Here is a 21,012-nt window from a genome sequence, read left to right on the forward strand (position 1 = left end):
GCAGAACAGAAGCAGAGATGATGAAACAGGAGAATAAAAAAAAATGGAAGAAAATCGATAAATAAGGTGAGGATAAAACGAAGTAGAGAAGGCTATAGAAGAAAAGTGAGAATAGATAGAATATTATAAAGATGGAAGAAAAAAAAAAAAAAAAGCAAGAATGAAAAAAATAATAGAAAATAGGAGTGATGAATGAGATGGCTATGAGAGTAATAACATTAACATAACGGGGGAAAAAAGCAACTGAGAAACTGAAGTAGTAATTGAAATGAATGCAAAAAAAAAAATAAATAAATAAATAAATAAATAAAAGATGGGGAGTATATCAGGATAAATAATGAATAAGCAACACAGGTAAGCACAGAGGCAAACACTCACCCACACCTGTACACTATACCAGGTTTAGTGATGTCAGAACGAAGATATACCAACAGAACACGTGTTTAATTTGACATCTACTGAATTCGATTACTGCCAAACCTTATCAGCTTTATCTTAAGAGCCACGCCTCGCCCCCACTCCTGTCCTCCTTCTATCAACACATCTTGCCTAATCCATCACTGCACTTCCATTTTCAAGCTGTGGTGATAAATATGTACACGGGTAGGCTAGGTTAGATAAGATTAGGCTTGGTTTGAGTATATTTGCTTAGATTAGATTAGGTAAGGTAAGGTAAGGTAAGGTAAGGTAAGGTAAGGTAAGGTAAGGTCAGGTCAGGTCAGGTAAGGTAGGGTAAGGTAAGGTAAGGTAAGGTTAGGTACATACAGGTGAGTCATTACTGGGGTGAACATAGGCGACACAGTGTTAGATTGATAGAATGGGGTCAGTCATCAGGTGGAAATAGGTTGATATGTTTGGTCTAGTGACTGCCGCATGCAGCCCTGATGGCTGATTGCTGCTTCCCTTATCTTATGTTAACACTGGTCTATTCTACATCAGCATTTCTCATACAAATCACCTTGAGATGTTCCCACCACTGAACATCATCGCACTAACAATGTCTCTGTTCTGAGTGTTAATATTAAAAAAATCTCAATGCCCCACTTTGATACCTAGCAGGTTTCCCTCAACAACACAAAAGCCAATTTTCTTTACATCAGCTCGTTTCTTTAAAAATTAATTTGCCTTTCAAGGTTGCCGGCATCCAAGTTACAAAATCAATCTTCCCTTCATGATGCAAATATGCTCTGAAACATTATGTGTTCAATAATTTCATGTAATAGCGTGTAATTTAGCAAGAACGGGTTTTCAAATATACTTGCTTTGGCTTTGAAGACAAAGAATAAAGTAAAAATGAACATTCTCTTTATGACCTTCCTTTATAGTTATAAGGTGTGGACAGCAAACAGACACATGACGAGGAAGAGCAAGACACTAGATATTTTTGTTTAGTATGGATGAAGGGCAGGATGAATGGAAGGTTACTGTATTGCAAAACAACCTTCCCACTAAACTCTGGCCCCCACAAAATAAAACCATCCAGTGTACATTTCTCAATACAGTAACATGCAAACACAAGACCTTTACAATAAAAAACCATGACAATAAAGCATGCCATGTTTCCAGTTTTATGAGATGACCAATAGCTCTCACACAACCTACAGACTTGAGATGCAGTTATTGTTGCTGGGCGTCAATGCCACGACAAAGTTTATGTTGTGAGAGGAAAGACTTTTACTCCATACACATGCAAGTTGAGTTCTTAAGAGGTCTTGTGCGTAGAATGCTGTAACTGCTCCATACTTTTCCATATGCAACAAAATATGGGGAGAGAGAGAGAGAGAGAGAGAGAGAGAGAGAGAGAGAGAGAGAGAGAGAGAGAGAGAGAGAGAGAGAGAGAGAGAGAGAGAGAGAGAGAGAGAGAGAGAGAGATCAACAAGTAGACAGCAGTAAAGAACCAGCAGCAAGGAGAGAAAAAGATGCAAAACTAAGGACAACAGAGAGAACAGGCAGGAAAAGCAGCAAGAACAAGGAAACAGCAGGAAAGAACAGGCAAATAGCAGGAAAAAACAAACATCAGCAGGAAGAGAAAAAGAAAATTAGGGAGACAGCAGCAGGAACAACCAGGAACTAAAACAACAAGAGGCAGACACATCAATAAAGAACAAAGAAAAGTAAGAAAGAAAAACAGAGGCAAAAATACAGACACAACAGCAAGAACAAGAAATGGAAGCAAATAAGGTGAAATAACAGCCAGGAACAGCAACATGAACTGATAAACAGCAATAAGAACAGAGATACAGCAAGAACAGACACGAGGAATATAACCATGCCAAAGCCATTAAAAAAGTTCACATATGGAGTGTGTGTACCTATATTCATCTGCCTCAGAATTCACATGATAACTGCCTTCCCATCTTTGTCATTCCTCCCCATCACCTGTGTGGCCATTACAGGAGGGTAGTGGTCTGGCTGCAGGGTCAAGCCAACACCACACCACCTTACAGCATCTGGGTGGGGAGTGGGGAGAGGGGAGTGGTGTTGTATTGGTGGCAGTTAAGAAGCTTAGTCTTTTCATGTGGAGTTTTGTAAGGTAAGGAACGTTTTGGTATTCTTTTTTATTATTTTTTTCTGGAATGGTGAATGTCATGTCTTTGGTTATCTAATCACAGTTCTTAACCAAGGAAAACTTTATATATATATATATATATATATATATATATATATATATATATATATATATATATATATATATATATATATATATATATAATTTCTCTTAATGGATGAATGCAAATAGTTTTGATCTCTTCATAGTTTTTCTCACAAGATGAGTGCTAAGTTTATGGTGCTCTGCTCACAACTTTTCAGAAGCGTGGAATATTAAGACTAAGTTTGTGGTCTTTTCACAAAATTTCTTAAGCGAGGAATGTTAAATCTGTAGTGGTTCTTTCACAATAATCTTTCAAAGCAAGGAATGCAAAATCCAAGGTGGAAGGAATATAGAACACCAACCTGACTAAAGCACTGCAAGAGGTATTTGCAGAAGCTCTAATTGCAAACCTGCTTCTGTATTTCCATCTACCTATGACCTGAACTCATTTAAGAGGGAGGTTTTAAGACCTTTATCCCTGTTCAGGGACTGGCATCTATTTGGCCTCTTGTTTAATTGTTTTTGTTGCCCTTGGCTAGTCACCCCCTCTTACATGAGGAAAAAGCACCAGTCTGCTCACTATACCAACTTCAAGTCCTTCGTCATGGCACCACAAGCTCACCATGATTGCCCATCACCACCCAAGTCTTGTTCCCTGCAATGGGTTTCATTACCAGCCCAGGACAGTGAAAAATGAATCCAGCCTAAATTTCACATGCACAGTGAGAAGACCTGTGGTGGTGGTGAGCATGTCAATCCACCTCCACAAGCACCTCCTCTCGTGCTTGCTGACTGGCCTGTGTATTGGAATCTGATGTCAAAACAACAGGCAAGTTATTCTTGCCATTCTACTAACACTCACTCATTTTCAAGATTATACTGACTGATAGATCATTAATCCTTGGAAAAAAAAAAAAAATAAATAAATAAAAAAATAAATGAAAAGATCACCTGCCTCATGCTCAGTAAGATGTCTGCCACAACTTGGCCACTCAGCAGCTGAGGGCAGCAATGGCAGAATTATTAGACACAGCTGATCTGCATCCCTAGAGCTGCTGCAAGTGTTAGTGACATCCCTTGCTATAAAAAATAACCTATTGCATGTTGCAGTCCCCACTCTCCCCGTAATGGTTGGATTTTTGGTGGTAAAGCCTTACCAGCTCTGTGTGTGTGTGTGTTTCTTAAAAAAAAATACTTCAGTTCTAAACTAGTCAAGATTAAAAATGCAGAATTCCTTTTAATTGAGCTCATGCATAAAAAAAGGTCAAGTGCAAAATTAAATAAACAATTTCCACCAATCATTAAGTATACAAGATTTCTTTAACATGTAAGAATAAAAATGCATTTCAGCCACAACTGCCGCTAACAGACACACCAGGCAATACACGTTACACTCATTACCAAGCCATTACAGGTGACGGCAGCCTGTGTGATGTGTGTCCTTGTAGGGCGAGGCGTGGCCCTCCATAAATACCCACTAATAAAATGGGAACAAAAACCCTAACAAAGGCCGCCTCTTTCTGCCCCCTCACACCACACCCTTGCCTCGCCCCGCGCACCAGCCTTCACCCCACCACCCCTTCAAAGCCTCAACGAAACACTGGCAATGTATGGGTAGGCAATGGAAATGAGCAAGTGATGGAACTCTGCACTGCAAGAAAAAATAATGATAAATACATGAATAGTGTTCGAATGCTAACTAAACATGCCATCACCACACAGTTATGTTTCTACATTCATAAAAGCAGGAATAAAATATAAAAGGGAAAACGAATGACAGACGGACATAATTTTTTTTTCACTACATAACTTTTTCACACACACACACACATAATAATAATAATACTGATTAACCTCAACCCAAAGCACCCTCAAACTAACACTAAGGCAGGTTAAAAGAAACGCTTAATGCAATGCATGTTGGGTGCAGAATGTTGGACTGGCGGATATAAGAGAAAGACACGAGCTTGAGTCTGTTGCCATACTATAGTTTAGCCAACAAGACTTTTCTTTTTCCATATTTTCAAACGCGCTACTCTCCAATTACAGTACACGGGAGGGTAATACAAACACTGGATATAATACGGGGAGGTAGAAAAGCTAGAATGATTCGGCTGAGAGAGAGAGAGAGAGAGAGAGAGAGAGAGAGAGAGAGAGAGGTGAAGTGTTTTGTTGCCATGTACGCACAGACAACAAGACTTTTTATATTTTTAAGCACGGTGCTGCCTACATCCCAGCACACAGTAGGTCAATAAGAGGACATCGTTAGGCATGAGAAGGGCGTGTGGTGTGTGGTATGGGCGGCGGAAGGGCAAGTGTGGGTGGGTGGGAACTACTTTGTTTTGCTCACCTCATAGTTGCAGCGTCCTCCGTCCTCCTCGTCACCTCTCGATTCAGATCCAAATTTTCCAACTTTTGACTCAAATCTGTGGGAAATACCAGACTCCCATAAGTACAGCACATTTACACGCACCGCACTATGCCACTATGCTCCAAGAAACAAGCGGATTACAGGTAGAAATGACGGAAAATTGTGCGCACCTCGTCTGGTCCGGATGATCCTGCTGGGCCCACGGGGGACCTTGTACATGGTGCTCCTGCGCGCCCGCACACCACGCTACCTCCACCTTTTCTTCTTTTCTCTCCCTCCCCACAACTTTCCTTCACTGTTTTTCACTTTTATTGAACACTATATTTTATGTGTTACTGTTGATGGTGTTTGGGGATGATCAGTATTGGTGTTTTAGTCAAGTTTTGTATGTTCTATCACTTTCTTTCTCTTCGTTTATTTATTTATTTATTTTTTTTCCTTCCTGCCTGTAAATCGTAGCACTGTTTTCTCTTGCAACCTTGTCTTGCTTGGTGGAATCCTGTTGGTAAGGAAACATTAGTGGGTCATCATTAACAAATATAGATACGAAACTTATTGATGTGGAGTACATTTATTAATCAATCTGTATTTTTTTTTTTTTCGTTCACCTTACTGGCGGCACGCACAATCACTCCCCACCCACACCAGTTGTTGCACTTTCGATCAATCCACCGCCAGTTTTTCCTAAGTTACCCCTTTCGTTTTCTTCCATCCCGTGTTATGAAAGTGCAGATCGCGGGAAATTGTTTTTTGAGATCAATTTTCTCTTCTCACTTTCCCTCGATAAAGATCATGCGGAAGTTGCCTGATTGAATTACAAACAATTACTATAGTTACACCACGTAAACTCTTAAAAATTAGTGTGCTATAGTCATAATACCAAATCAAACACGCTAATGGTTTGTCTGTTTACCACCTAACCATTGATGACATTAACTTAGTAGTTAATAGTTATGAGTGACTCCTCCCAGACTGACCGCTTTAATCACCCAACTAATGCTAATGAGGGGTTTAACAACTAAATACCTTCCTCATTGTATTCAGAAGGGTCAGATGAAGTCAGGTCAGAGGTTTAGATGGAATCAGGTAAGTGGAATGTTATCTCTGACCTCTGACCTGACCCAAGAACTCTTAACACCTGACATGTGCTACTCGTCTTTCCTCGATCTAAACATTAAAAGAAGGAAACGTGAGCAAGAGGGAAAAGTGTGAAAACTCTCCAATAGTAATCATGGAACTGTAAAATAAGAAAAATTGAATGTGCACAGATTAAATACCACACTGTAGCTTAGATTAGAATAAACACGAAAATGTATGGAATGAAGGCAGGATAATCGAATATGCCTCACTTATATTACCCTGTTACTAAAAAAAAAAAAAAAAAAATGTAAAGAACATAGAAGCTGGCAAGGCAGAACAGGTGATTAGCAAGTACGAAGGAAATTTGATGGTTTGCTTGTTATGATATAGTTAGCTACACAATCCTCACTTAGCCACCAGCCCACAAAACAAGTTAAAACAAGGTGGTCTGAGTAAATAGAGAAAATAGACAAATTAGCAAAAACTGATAAATTATTTATGGAATACCTCAATGTAATAACCAATCAACAATATATTATATATATATATATATATATATATATATATATATATATATATATATATATATATATATATATATATATATGACAAGGTAGTTTGTGTAATTAGAGGAAACGCACAAGAGAATTGGATGACATGGCAGTTAACACACCCTCAATCACGTCGTTCACTATTTAGGCGTCTAACAAGCAGTACACGCAATACTCAGCAGTTTGTCCTGTAGTTGTTGATAGAAAACTGTTATGCCTCACAGTCCTCGCTCGCCGGCTGCACTAACACTGGCAGACGACTTGCTTTTAATTACGACACACACATTTGCAACCCTCATATCCCTCCAACTAATTAGTTTACCCCTGTATGACACTAAGGGAAATATATTATGATTTGTGTGATGTGTTTGTGTTTCTCCTTTTATCTTTTTTTTTTTCACTACAACATTTTACAACTATATACATCACCGGTTATTCCTGTATTTCTGGCGGGTATCACTTCTCCTCGGCACACACTAGTAAAGGTTCAAGGGTACACGGGGTCCTGGTGAGGGAAATGGAACTTTGAACTTGTGGAGTCAAGAGATAGTCAGGGAGCGGCTGCGTATACCTCCTCCCTCGCCAGCGGTCTCAACCACACTGACTGAACTCGCCTGAAATCGTAGTACAGTGGTTCACAGGTTCTTGTCTCTTCGTCCCACGCCTGCCCATCTATACGCATATTACTCTCCAATACTCTAAAATATCACCCACATATCAGTTATACATATTAAATCTACTCTAGTTAAAGATTAATACATTGCTGCACCATGTATGAATCAGTTTAACGATTTCTTCTCCACCTAAAAGGGATATTTATGCAATCTCTCCAATGGTCTGGGTTATCTGTTATTTTTCCTTCACCTCGTTTCATAGATCAGCTGTTAGTCCCCTAGACGGTGTTTATGCAAGGTGTGGTACGGTGGTTATGCAAGGCTGCAGAAGGGATCGTGCGCAAAGAAGACGGTAAACATTTTCTAACCTAACTAGATCTGTAAGCATTCCTGGGTAGAAAGTTTGGTCAGTATAATGGTGGTGGTGGTGGTAGTAGCAGCATTCCCTTCCCGATCGATGTTTATGAGCAAAGGGCAATGACTGAAGTTAGGAAATATATTGACCGCTGATTGAATATAGTTATTCATGACACACACACTCACACCGCTGATTGAATAGATATAGTCACTCATGACACACATACACACACACACACAGTTGATACGTGCTCTTATTAAACTCCTTTCAGAAAAATAAGCCACTGCGAAGAAATAGCATGTGTCTCTCTCTCTCTCTCTCTCTCTTACGTAGGTCCTTTCTTGAAGAACGTAATAACCTCAGGATACCAGTGACCCGTCACCCATCCCAGACCTCCCGTTCAGTGTTATCTATGCCCCCTCTTGTATTTTTTTTTTTTCCAAATTATGCATATTAACCGTTTCTCTTCTAAGGCTATCCGGAAATAAAGAGCAGTAGCTCGACCGTCCTGTCACAACACTACATCAATCAGCATTACGATAATAAGAGTGGATAGTCAAACATCAGCCATGTTATGAAGATAATTATTACATGTTTACTTACCAGTAACATTTTTTGTTGCCACAATAGTGCTCCTGATTTATACACCTCTGATGTCACCAGCTAGCTACCCATAATGATGTGGTTAAACTGTTTGCTCGTCTGACACTGCTCGATAATGTGGGCACGGCTTTAGCAAAATTACTGAGTAAATGGGCGAATGCTTTTAGAATAAAATACGCTCAGTAAATACGTAAGCAAAACAAGGATATGATAGTTAATAGTATCACATAAACAATAATTAAACTCATCAGAACCATACCTACTCACATTTCTTCCTAAGCATAGTATTCTCAGCTGAGCGAGGCTTCACCACACTGCTTGGATCGCTCAGCATGAGGCCGCAGTGGTGAAAAAATATGCAACACTTAAAACTTTAATATCTCAGGCTTTCTGTTGTGAATTGTATGCAACCATATGTTCTTCCCTTTATAAATGACACAAGTAATTTCTATATACCATTTACTGTGGATTTATGGAAAATGCATCCTTCATGACTTTTCAAATTTACTGTATCAGGATAGAAATTATTAGACATTTTGTTTTCATTTAGAGTATGTGAGCTAGACTGTCGTGTAAACTTTGACCTGCCAAGGTTGTTCAAGGACTGGGTTGTTTGATATATACTCATTTATCCTTTGTTCTATGATCATCTGACGCCTTCTGCTGTCCAACAGTAAGCACACTCCCTGCACATCCTTTCCCTGTGACAGACTCGTAAGCAAACAGGCAGGCAGAGCACACACTTTATTGAGAGATAAATAAGAAGAGGCTACAAACAGGCCTTGGAGAGGCTGGTTGTTTGAACAATATAAATGTATACACTTATTTACAGTTCAGTGGCAGTGGGCCAAACAGTGAACTGAATACAATATGAAATAAAATAAAATAAAAAAATGTATGTAGGAATAACGACTAGTTGAAAGGATGAAGATGTTAATTATCATAATCATGATAACCAAAAATAATAAAATAAAAGTAAACTATTAATACAGTAGGAAATTGAAGGCAGAACTAAAAAAAAAAAAAAAAAAAAAAAAAAAAGTCTAATAATACCCTTTGTTTACACAGACTTAAACCTCCTACAGTTGTAAGTACACTATTTACACCATGTAAGGATGTGACCCCTGACCCGTGCTGACCTGGCCCCAGGGAGGGTCAGAGGGGGCAAAGAAAGGCAAGGGCAGCTATTCTATGTCTTACAAATGAAAAAGTTTCCCCCATATTTAATCTAGTGGTCCAACACAGCCCAGCCAGCCTTTGAGGTGCCCCTAGCCTAGCCCCTCACTAGGTCCCTGGCCAGCCCACCACCCCCACGGCAGACGACTCCGGCAGGGACAAGGAAGCATTGTTACGTTGCAGTCCAATCGATGTCTTAGAGGGTTATGATTTCTACATGAACACGAAACGCACTCCTGGCAGACAACTTAAGCATGGACAAGAAGCAGTTATGAGGAAGTCAAGTGGGTCTCTGATCAGTTAAAAAATACAGCTATGTAGGTCAACAGACACATCATACATGGCAAGTCATAACACATACTGGCTTCAAGTAAACCACCAGTGTCAGGCAGCCACTCGGCCTGTCTTCAAAGCCTGCACATGGATGGTGGCTGACACAAACATTGGCGTTGAGGGACCTATGCACATTCTGCTTGACGGACACTGAGCAAAAAGCAAAGGTGGAAATTAACAAGTGCTGATGAGGTGTGAGACAGGCCAGTGAAGGGCATGGTGTGAGGAGTCAGAGCACATCCTGTACCTCATCTTTAACTCGAGTGTGCCTGGTAGGGAGGGAGGGCAAGACGTAAACAGGTTCTTCTTCTTCCCTCCCCTTGAGACACAGATGAATATGAACTAACTACTACTTGTGGGTTGTGGCATGGGGGGAGGTGGCAGGGATGTACAGACCTCCACAGCACCTCACCACAGCACCCCTGCCCCTCCCACCCCCAGCACTGCAGAGGAGCATTAGGTGGGATGCCTGAGTGTGAGGGTGGGAGGCAGGGAGGGCACATGCCAGCACACTGGAATGAACCACCACAGGAGATAAACTTAAAGGCAGTAGAGAGGCTGAGAGGAGATGATGGGGATGTCAAGGGGGATTCAAATAAAGTTATGACATTTATGGGGAACTTTGGGGTGCTGTGAAGGGAGGCAAGGAAAAAAGGGTGATATCATGTTGTTTTAGATGAGGCTGTAACAAACTGAATAAAATCTATGGACATGTTATGTAATGGTGTTGGTGGTAGGGAGGATGTATGGAGCTACATAACCACATGAGACTGTGGAGGGATACATGGGGATGTGTTGAGGGATGTCAAGGGGAGTGTGGGAGATGATACAAGGTGGCAGGAAGGGGATGAGGATGGCTTTGAAGTGGGCAGTGGTGAGTGCCCTGCCTGACACACAAGCCCACAATGGACCAGCACTATGGGCAGTCAGTGTTGATGTGGCAGCAGTAGATGAGCAGCAGCACTTCACGAGGGCGGCCCTCAGCGTCACATCCTTGCCGCAGGGGAACATGGTCCATGGCATGACCTCCCAGATGGACATGTCTGCCAGCCCTGCCACTCAGGGTGTTAAGAGTTTCAACCTTGTCATTTTTCTTGTTTTTAAAGTTTGTTGGCACAGTTTTCAGGTGCAAGTAAGCTTTTCACAAGTACACAAGGTGTGTACAGAAGCATCAAGGCAGACAGGCCATATATTCTTTCAAGAACACAGTCACACTCCATAGGCACTGAGAGTTGGCCTTGGTGCAGACAGCTAACTTAATTATAGGCAGGTGTGGCACTGCTGGGATGGTGTTTCATGCCACACAGTGCCGTGACAGTTTGGTGTTGGCGCTGCCGCCGCTGCCTCCCTTGCCGGGCTACTGACACTCCAACAAGACACTAATGTTCTCAGGCACAGGGAACTTTGAGGAAATTTCTGAGGGTCTTTGAAAACAGAGGGTGGAGAGGGGAAGAGGTGTGTTGGGGGGTGGGATGGACTAAGGAAAGGGGCTGATTGGAGAGGGATAGCAATGGGTACAAGTGTGGAGGGACTGAAGGGAATGGAGGGGCAAGTGAAGAAGTATGGAATGAAGTGGTTGAAGCAGTAATATTTTTTTGTTCTTTTTTTGTTTGGCAGGTAAGGTGTTGTTTTAAGGTAGTGGAAACTGCAGCATTGCTTTTTAAAACAGTCCTTTCCTCTTTTTGGGTTTCTCTTTCCCATCCACATGCCTGTAGAAGAAAAGAAATAAAAGACAGTCAGCAACCAACCAAGAAAATATGCACACGAAAAATCCTCGCCCACAAAAGCACACAACTCTGGCAAGCAATGCAATATTTACCACAGCCTTGTGTGGAGAGAGAGAGAGAGAGAGAGAGAGAGAGAGAGAGAGAGAGAGAGAGAGAGAGAGAGAGAGAGAGAGAGAGAGAGAGAGAGAGAGAGATAAGGGGGGGGGGGTAGGTCTTAATTCAAAAGGAGCATATATCATTGTTATGGTCTGTGGTAAAAGGCTGATTGAGTTTTGCCAAAGTTTGTAGCATTGGGCTGGACTTGCCGTGTTCCCAGCCACCGCATCACACAAGTCTACAGTACTGTACAGCGCTGCAGGCCAAATGGTGTCGCCCTGCGTGTGAAATTATGCAAAGAAAGCCAACACTAGTAGGTGAAGTGAGACAAGATGAGGAGGAGGAGAAAATGAGAAGTGAAGACTACAATACAGATATTATGGAAGGAGGAGGAGTAAGTGTTTGTGGTCTAGAAAAATAATAATAAAGATATCAAAATAGGGAAAAGAAAGTAAATGTAAGGAGTACAGTATACAAAATGACATTTCATACAAAACATAAAAAGGGAAACGGAAATAAAAGTAACTTAACAAATCTGAGGAAAGGTGATGGTACAGGAAAACAAGAAGCACTTCTGACCTGATATCAAGATGTCAAATGAAGGGGTGAGAAATATATGTTTAAAATTATTAGATGACAAAATAAATAGTTACCTAATTCTTTTACAGGAGGAATGATCAAAGTGCTTTACTGTACATCTGAACAGGTATCTGAGACTCATATTTTGGGAGGCAACAGGTTTTGGGTTCAGTTCACCGGTCATGCTGGATTCAATGAGGTAGATCAATACAAATTGCAGCTTCAAAATACCCTACAGAGTCCTACATTCCTTAAGCCTTGCTGTTTGTGACTAAGTGGTTGTCTGTCTGTGTGTGTGTGTGTGTGTGTGTGTGTGTGTGTGTGTGTGTGTGTGTGTGTGTGTGTGTGTGTGTGTGTGTGTGTGTGTTTCACTGTTTGATCTGCTGCAGTCTCTGACGAGACAGCCAGACATTACCCTACGGAACGAGCTCAGAGCTAATTTTTTCTGATCTTCGGATAGGCCTGAGACCAGGCACACACCACACACCGGGACAACAAGGTCACAACTCCTGGATTTACATCCCATACCTACTCACTGCTAGGTGAACAGGGGCTACACGTGAAAGGAGACACACCCAAATATCTCCACCCGGCTGGGGAATCGAATCCCGGTCCTCTGGCTTGTGAAGCCAGCGCTCTAACCACTGAGCTACCGGGCGTGTGTGTGTGTGTGTGTGTGTGTGTGTGTGTGTGTGTGTGTGTGTAAATTGTCTCATCTCTCATCTGTTGTTGTAAACATTATGAGGGTAAGGAAGTGTGTGTACAGTGTTTACAGTGTTGTATGCAGCATTCAAGCAGTGCTGTCCTCCCCATACTTGGTGACAAGAACTCTGGGCTGAGGAGTTTATCACCTGAGGGCAAAGTAACATTCTAAGTCACTAAGCTATGGTCTCTCCTGCTCACTGGCTTTCATGTTTGTTCTGTTTTAAAACATGAAAAAAACTGATCTTTCATTTCTGGCAAAACTCTTACATGTATTTTTTTCAGTTTACTGGATTATTTTACACCAACAATCCAGCAACATAAAAGTTAATGAAGAGTTTTGAAAGAAATATTCCTAACAGCAGGTAGGAGCACTGCATAGTGACTGCTGCTGTGCCTTCAGGACATAAACACTGCAGCGCCAGCGCCCGTGGCACCGTCCGTGTACACCATGCAGGTTACAGTTACAGGAGTCAAGATGCTCATCAGCTTCTCTACTGCACTAATTCTTCTCTATTATCTATACAAATCTGAAATTTCACAGATTTTGTCTCATTTATTGCAATAACATTGGAAAAAAAATTATCAAATTCATCATATTTCCTCCTCAAGTACCTAAAATATATCTTTATTGAATACCTGAAATCAACAATTGATTAAATACTTAAAGAAAAGTGCATTTAGTATAAAGTGTAAGCATTAGTTGCCAAGTTGTTGTGCATTCAGTACATGAAGCAAAACCTTTCTCATTAAGATGTAACTCTGAAACTTTCCTGACAAGTGGAGGTAAAAGCTTTATCATGAAGTAACACTTACAGTTCTCAAGAAAACAGATAAAAAATTTTGAGTTAAAATATCAAGACAAGAGAAATCTCCTTCAGGTTCGGCTCACTGTCAGGACGAGTGTATAGTTTTGCAGCAATGATCAAGGTTTTACTGTGTATTTCAAGAGGCACTGACAATACGATATTTCAGAACACAATATCTGTGACGAGAAACAGGCTGTGGCACACAGCACACAGGAGGCAGCACAGGCTGGCAGTGCTGGTGGAGGCAATGCAGCAAAAATACCACAAAAAATACCAAGCTTCTGCGAGCAAAACAAAGGTGAGGTGGCGTCCTACACACCCTTGGCACATGGGGCGGCTGGACTAAAGCTTAGGGATGAGGGCAACAAGCGGGAGCGAACTAGCGGTGCCAGAAATGCAAACTTGATCGAGAGCTCCATTTGCTGTGGGACACAAGAGGGAATTAGTGGGAGAACACCAACTCTCATTATAAACATGGGAGGCTACACAGATCATGCACATCTAAAATAATAAAAACAATGATAAAAAAAAAAGCATGGGAGGCATCTATGTGAGTAAAGGTGTGCATGTGTACTTGTGTGTGCGTGAGGGTGAGGGTGAGGGTGAAGGGCAGGATGAGGAGGGAAGGGGAGGGACAAGGTGTGAACTTCTGCTGGTCACTTAGGGTTGGCTGGTGGCGTCCCACGTGCAGCGTGGCTCTTGTGGCAAGCTAGTAAGTGCCAATCTTTACAAAATAAAGTTCTAGGTGTTATCAACAAAGGGTGTTTGATTACATTGGGGTCTGGAGGGGCTATGTACATTATTCAATGGGAGGATCACTTCTGAACCAAGTACTGGACAGGTCTGTCTGCAGCCGCTCACTCACAGGTGGCAGCACTGCGCCATCCTGCAACCAGTGACTCCCCTCGCAGCAAAGGTCTTGGTGGTGCTAAGAACAAGACTACACTGTTGCTAAGATGGTGTGACTTCTGATGAAAAGAAATTCATGCTTCTTTATAAAATCCTTTATTTATGTTTGGCTGCCAATGTAATGCCACTGAGGAGTAAATGTTTAGAGCTGTAGGCAGTTAACATAAGTTGATTACTTATCACAGGGAAGCATTTGATCACCTTGTGAAATACAACATCAAACATGTAACAGAATTAATAAAAAACTTAAATTACAGATGCACTTGAAGAGAACAACACTGAGCAGAATGAGTGTTAATTATGTCTGGTACATCCACACAGCCACAGGATGAACTGGTGGGCACAACAACAACAAAGTTCAGGATCCAGCGTTAGTGGGAGAGATGCCGCCTCCGTGCCATCCACCACGGCAAGTTAGTCTTTCAATCCAAACACCAGGAAGAGACTCGGGTGAAGGAAGCAAGTTAATGTCTTCCTGGACACATCACTGATCCAGTAGCAAGAAGACTTGAATGATTCATTTTCAACCAAATAATATTAAGTTCCCACATAGGAACATGTTATTACTGTTAGAGAAACTGACACTAGCAGGAGACAAATTGAGAAGGCGGCTTGCAGCAAGTTTAGAGGTATACTAATCTTAAAACTCAGCATGCAAAGAGATAGTGACGGCAATAATGTTAAGATACAAAGAGCCTCAATCATGTTATCTTGATGGTGTGGATGGCTTGGTCACCTTCTGTCTGTTATCCTGAGACAAGACAGCTTATGACACAATGGCCTGCTTCATTCTTGTAGGGCAGCCAATTTCTTTATGGTAGTACTTTTAAAGCAAGCAGAGAAGTGACCCTCAAACTAGAAGTGATGCTCTTGCTCTCTTCTCATGCCTGGGAGTATTTATTGATGGGTACACTGTTCGCCCTGTTTGAATTTATGTCTGGGAAGAGAGTAGGTGCGGGAGAACTTTGGGGAGCTCTTCCGAGAGCTTCCGGATGTGGTGCTGGAGGCCAGGGAAGAAGTCCTGTCAGTGGGAGTGACAGCCTGGGTTAGTTACAGGGCCACCCCTCTCACTGCTACTCTAACATGCTCACTTCTCCCTCCCTTCTTGTTAAGTAAAGAGTGTTTCTTGCTGATGTGTAGTGTTGATGTCTTTCATTATGCTGATAAGGACTGGTGACCATGTGAGAGGTCTGAATTTGTGTGGCACTCATCCTTCTTTCATCCTTTGAAAGGTTAACAAGCAGCAGATATTGATTTTGTAGGGATATCTGCTTAGAATTTAAATGGCTGGTATTATATCAAATACATGTAACTAAGTTAGGAGAGTAATTTGTTTAGCCCTGCACTCCTGCAATGGTGGGTCATCCTGTGATTCATGGAACAGATGCTGCATTCATACACAGGGGGTTTAAGTGAGTCTCTTCCTTCCCCCAACACACACATGAAAGTTACTAAAGCCCTGCTGCCACATACTATGGTTGTGAAGTGTCTGTCCTCCTTAAACACTACCTTCATTGTACACTACAAACACATGACTACATACACTATATAATGCACTGACCTTGTCCTCTTTCAAGCTTTAAACATTTAGTTCCTTAAACTGAGGCCACAAAATGTTCCTTGAAAGATCTACTGTCACTAAAAACTTTTATAAATATGTACATTTTCTACAAATTCTTGATAAATGCTCTAGTATTTATAACAAAAATCACTGGCATTCCATAACTGTACACAATTATAAATGGAAACTACCAAGTCATTCATTACTTGAGCATTCAGTATCTGCCCTCACCTCTGCCCCACCACTTCATGACTTCTGACTCAGACTGAGGTAATACAAAGAATGCTGCATAGCATTTTCTTGCTGTTCTGAATCTATTTACTAAAAAATATAACAGCAGAGAATGAACTTGTGCATGACCACAATGGCTGATAGCAGGTATTACACAAAGGAAACAGGACTTCCAGCTCACTTAAAAATAAAAAGCCTGAGAGATCTTTGTTTAAAGCTTCCCCTTAAAAGCATCATAGAAACACAGAGATATTAATCTAAAGATTAATCTTAACAGGAAGCAGGCTGAGGGATTGAATCCCTAGCAGGACAATCATGGTGGCAGGACTCCAACACACTGATCACCATGGCATAGGTGGACACTGGCTGCCCATGCATTCATGATGACACTACCCAATGACTTGCTAAGTAGACTAAACTCTGACTAGACCTTCCAGGATAACAAACTGGTGTCCTGGATCCTGACAAACAGCGATGGGGTGAAGGACGGCAGTGCCTGACAAAACAAGACACACACCATGCACACAATGCCAGGCATGGAGCGAGAATGAGTGACACATGCATGGCACACTATGTTAATAATTTTTTTTTCATGCAGTGTGGGGTGGGACTGGGTGAAGAGGGAGAGGGATGGTGGTGGGGGGAGGGGGGGAAGGGAACATATATACTTTCATCATTCTCTTCCTTATGAGTGGCTAGTCTAAGTCAATGAATTGCTCACTTTGTCTGTGCTGCTAGGGAGGCATTTGGAATACAGGTATATTCCTGGTAGTGTACAAAATAATCTGAAAATTGAAGCTTTTAAGTTAAAAAATTGGCCTAAATATGCATACAAAAAAAGTCATGACTCCTGAAAGTAGAATCAGTTATCAAGATGCCTAAAAAATTGAAACCAAAACAAAATTGGGGCAAGATAAAATGAGTTAAAGTCCTAAAAGAGAGTTGGGCAAGATAGGATGTGTAGGTGTAGCAGGGATGAACTTCATTCCTCTCCATAAACTACACACACCACTATGTACTGTGAACACACTGAGGCTGCACCAACACAGTCACCACTCATGACTAGACAGCAAACACAGACAGGTTTCTTCTGATGGAGTTTACTTTGAGGTGACAAGCTCATGGTGTTCTAGGCTTATGAAGAAGACAAGACACAAAGTTTTCCCTGAGTTGATAACCTAGTGGACTTGGAGAGTGTTGGGTGAAAGGGAGGAACAAGAGTGGTGGAAGCTTGCACTATTAGCTCAAGCCTCTCAGCTCTGCAGGGAAATGTCTTCACTGCAGCCATGGCATACAATTTCCAGGAGAGAGATGGAAAGGAGTGTGTCAGGAAAAACAACCATGTAAACAGATGGAAATGTATGAAAGCTATAAAAGGAATAAAATGCTTAAACATAAATCAAGGATAAGATGCTTAAACATAAATTTAGAAGAAATGAGATATAAATGCAACATGAAAAAACTCATATACCAAAGATCAATAGTAAATTATAATTGAAATTCAATGGGAATATGAATCATTAAAAATTATAAAAAAGACTGAAAATATACCGAGAATAGTTATTAGGTATCAAGAATATTAAGATCAAAGTATAAAATAAAAATTTAACATCTGTTATGAAGAAAGCATTGTAGAGGGGCAAAGAAAAATCCATAACTGTCCTGAGAGAGTCAGCACCCGAGGAAGGCACAAACCAGGTAGAAAAGTATAATCAGGTACATGAAAAGCCTATCAGCCATAGCTTACAGCCGAACAGCCAGCCTCAGCCTCAGCCATAGCACTCTTACCTATAAAGGCTCAATCTGATTAACACACACACATTCTCTCTCTCTCTCTTTCACACACACCCATGCACACTCACTTTAAAGCCTTATTGAAGAAGGTATTAGCTGATCATGAGGCCTTACACTATTGCACTGCACACACACACACACATTCTCTCTCTCTCTCTCTCTCTCTTTCACACACACATGCACACTCACTTTATAGTCTTACTGAAGAAGGTATTAGCTAATCACGAGGCCTTACACTGTTGAACTGCACACACACACACAGTTAAAAAAATGAAGTTAAAAGAGGAGGCAGGAATAAGGAATGTTGACAGAAGTATAAATATATGTTTCCTGTCTTGGTGGAAATGAGAGAATTCCATGCAAAGGACATGCACCTGATGTGTGAGAGAGAGAGAGAGAGAGAGAGAGAGAGAGAGAGAGAGAGAGAGAGAGAGAGAGAGAGAGAGAGAGAGAGAGAGACCTACTATTAAACACAAACACACACACACAGAAAAGAAAGAAAGAAAGATAGAAAGAGAGAGACCTTCCACTATAAAGTAAGCACGCACGCACGCACACACACACACACACATGCACGCACACACACACACATACACACAAAAAAGAAAGAAAGATAGAAAGAGAAAGAGAGAGACCTTCCACTATCAAGCATGCACACACACTCACACATACACATACACACACACACACACACACTACTCACTCTCTGCTTATGGACTCGAGGGATTTGCGCCTCAGTTCATCCACAGTGGTGCCATTTGCCGCCTCCCAAGCCTTGCGCTCCTTCTCAAACCTCTCCCGCTCTTCCTCAAGCTCTGTAAAGTCTGCCTCCAATTTCTTGCGCATTGACTCTTTACGTTTCTCAAGCTGTGGAGTTGAGGTGAGGATAGGTTAGGTTAAGGATAAAATGCTACCCACAGTGAAAATAAAGAGTGGCAGGTTTACTCAATCTAAGACAACAATTTTACATGCTGAAGTCAAGGAATAAAGCACTCACATCATTCTCAAGGTCGCTGATCTTTGTCATTTTCTCCTTCACCTTCATCTCAAACACCAGCTCCATTTCAATCTCCATCTTCTTCATGCGGTTTGTGTGCTCCTTCTTCTCCTCCTCCATTTGTGCTAGTGGGTTCCTGTGGTGGGAAAGCATGGGCTGATTATCATTCCCTCCTTGGTGACTCAGAATTGTAGAAACTTACTGGTGAAATCAGTGATGGATTTTGGGTAACACGTATTGAGGGGATTCGCATATCAAAGGCTGGATTGGTGAAGGATGGGCAACACTAAAATGAATTACAGCTGTTGAGGTAGCAATTGTGAAGCTATGAATGGTGAATCAATGAAAAGTCTTGGGTTAATATGTTTGTGGGAATATCAGTACAGAATTCATACCTTACATTTATCAATCATGATCAGTAAATTCATGCTATAACTTCTCCACTCTTTCAAAACTCCACATAATTTCATCCAGTACTTCATTGAACCTCCATACAATTCCACCCACACTCCACTGAACCTCCATACAATTCCACCCACACTCCATAGAACCTCCATACACATCAACCCAGACTCCATTGAACCTCCTGTACAATTCCATCTAATCCACGTTTAAACTCCCATACAATATCACTAGTCACCCTTCAAACCCCTATACAATTCCACAATTCTTTGAAACCCCCATACAATTCCACTGGTCACCCTTTGAAACTCCAATACAATTCCACTAGTCACCCTTTGAAACCCCCATACAATTCCACTGGTCACCCTTTGAAACACCCATACAATTCCACTAGTCACCCTTTGAAACCCCCATACAATTCCACTGGTCACCCTTTGAAACACCCATACAATTCCACTAGTCACCCTTTGAAACCCCCATACAATTCCACTGGTCACCCTTTGAAACACCCATACAATTCCACTAGTCACCCTTTGAAACACCCATACAATTCCACTGGTCACCCTTTGAAACACCCATACAATTCCACTAGTCACCCTTTGAAACCCCCATACAATTCCACTGGTCACCCTTTGAAACACCCATACAATTCCACTAGTCACCCTTTGAAACCCCCATACAATTCCACTGGTCACCCTTTGAAACACCCATACAATTCCACTAGTCACCCTTTGAAACACCCATACAATTCCACTGGTCACCCTTTGAAACACCCATACAATTCCACTAGTCACCCTTTGAAACCCCCATACAATTCCACTGGTCACCCTTTGAAACCCCCATACAATTCCACTAACCCTTTGAACCCCATACAATTCCACCTATTCCCTCTTCAAACTCCACAAGTCCCCCAGTGAACCCCCATAGAATTCCACCCAGTACTCCACTCAACCCTATATATCCAGCAAATCTCCCTTCAAACTCCACCCTTTGAACCTCCATACACTTCCACCTGCTTCCACTCACTTATTGGTCATCTTAATCTTGCCGTCCGTTCCGCCCACCCCGGCCAGCTTGCGGCAGCGGTAGTTCTCGTAGTGGACGTTGTTGGTGACGTCCTTGAGGTCCTGCATGTGTGTCCGGATCATCATGTTGCGCAGAGGGATGAAGTCACAGTGCTCGATGTTCTCCACTGTTGGTAAAGGTGGTGGTGGTGATGGTGTTAGGTAACGAGAGAGAGAGAGAGAGAGAGAGAGAGAGAGAGAGAGAGAGAGAGAGAGAGAGAGAGAGAGAGAGAGAGTTACACACACACTGCATCATATTCTTTACAATAAAAAAAAAACAGCAACACACACACGCACACACAATGCATCATATTCTGTACAGAAGACAAGGCAACACACACACACACACACACACACACACTGCATCATATTCTGTACAGTAGAAGGACAAGGCAACACACACACACACACACACACACACACACACACACACACACACACACACACTGCATCATATTCTGT

General features: G+C 41.7%; 2 protein-coding genes across 12 annotated transcripts in view; both read right to left on the minus strand.

The window, feature by feature from the left end:
* The window catches only part of LOC123511795 (MAPK regulated corepressor interacting protein 2-like), a 27,395-nt gene extending 20,192 nt beyond the window's left edge, over positions 1–7,203 (minus strand). Inside the window, exons 1-3 of the mRNA XM_045267810.1 lie at positions 7,025–7,203; positions 5,135–5,463; positions 4,944–5,019 (exon numbers count right to left, since the gene is read on the minus strand). Coding sequence (XP_045123745.1) covers positions 4,944–5,019; positions 5,135–5,183 — 125 coding nt within the window. The 5' untranslated portion in view covers positions 5,184–5,463; positions 7,025–7,203. The remainder of the gene's footprint in view (positions 1–4,943; positions 5,020–5,134; positions 5,464–7,024) is intronic.
* A 1,697-nt stretch (positions 7,204–8,900) lies between these two features.
* The window catches only part of LOC123511793 (septin-7-like), a 94,593-nt gene continuing 82,481 nt past the window's right edge, over positions 8,901–21,012 (minus strand). For 7 of the 11 annotated variants that reach the window (XM_045267800.1, XM_045267802.1, XM_045267799.1 and 4 more), the window contains 4 exons: positions 20,513–20,678; positions 19,085–19,220; positions 18,791–18,954; positions 14,579–15,522 (listed from right to left, as the gene is read on the minus strand). In XM_045267800.1, coding sequence (XP_045123735.1) covers positions 15,399–15,522; positions 18,791–18,954; positions 19,085–19,220; positions 20,513–20,678 — 590 coding nt within the window. In that variant the 3' untranslated portion in view covers positions 14,579–15,398. Of the gene's footprint in view, positions 11,389–13,866; positions 14,015–14,578; positions 15,523–18,790; positions 18,955–19,084; positions 19,221–20,512; positions 20,679–21,012 lie in introns of those variants that run through there. The other 4 variants (XM_045267801.1, XM_045267807.1, XR_006676959.1 and 1 more) reach the window with 3 other exon arrangements.

Source organism: Portunus trituberculatus, chromosome 32 (genome assembly GCF_017591435.1).
Source record: "Portunus trituberculatus isolate SZX2019 chromosome 32, ASM1759143v1, whole genome shotgun sequence".
NCBI classification, from domain to species: domain Eukaryota; kingdom Metazoa; phylum Arthropoda; class Malacostraca; order Decapoda; family Portunidae; genus Portunus; species Portunus trituberculatus.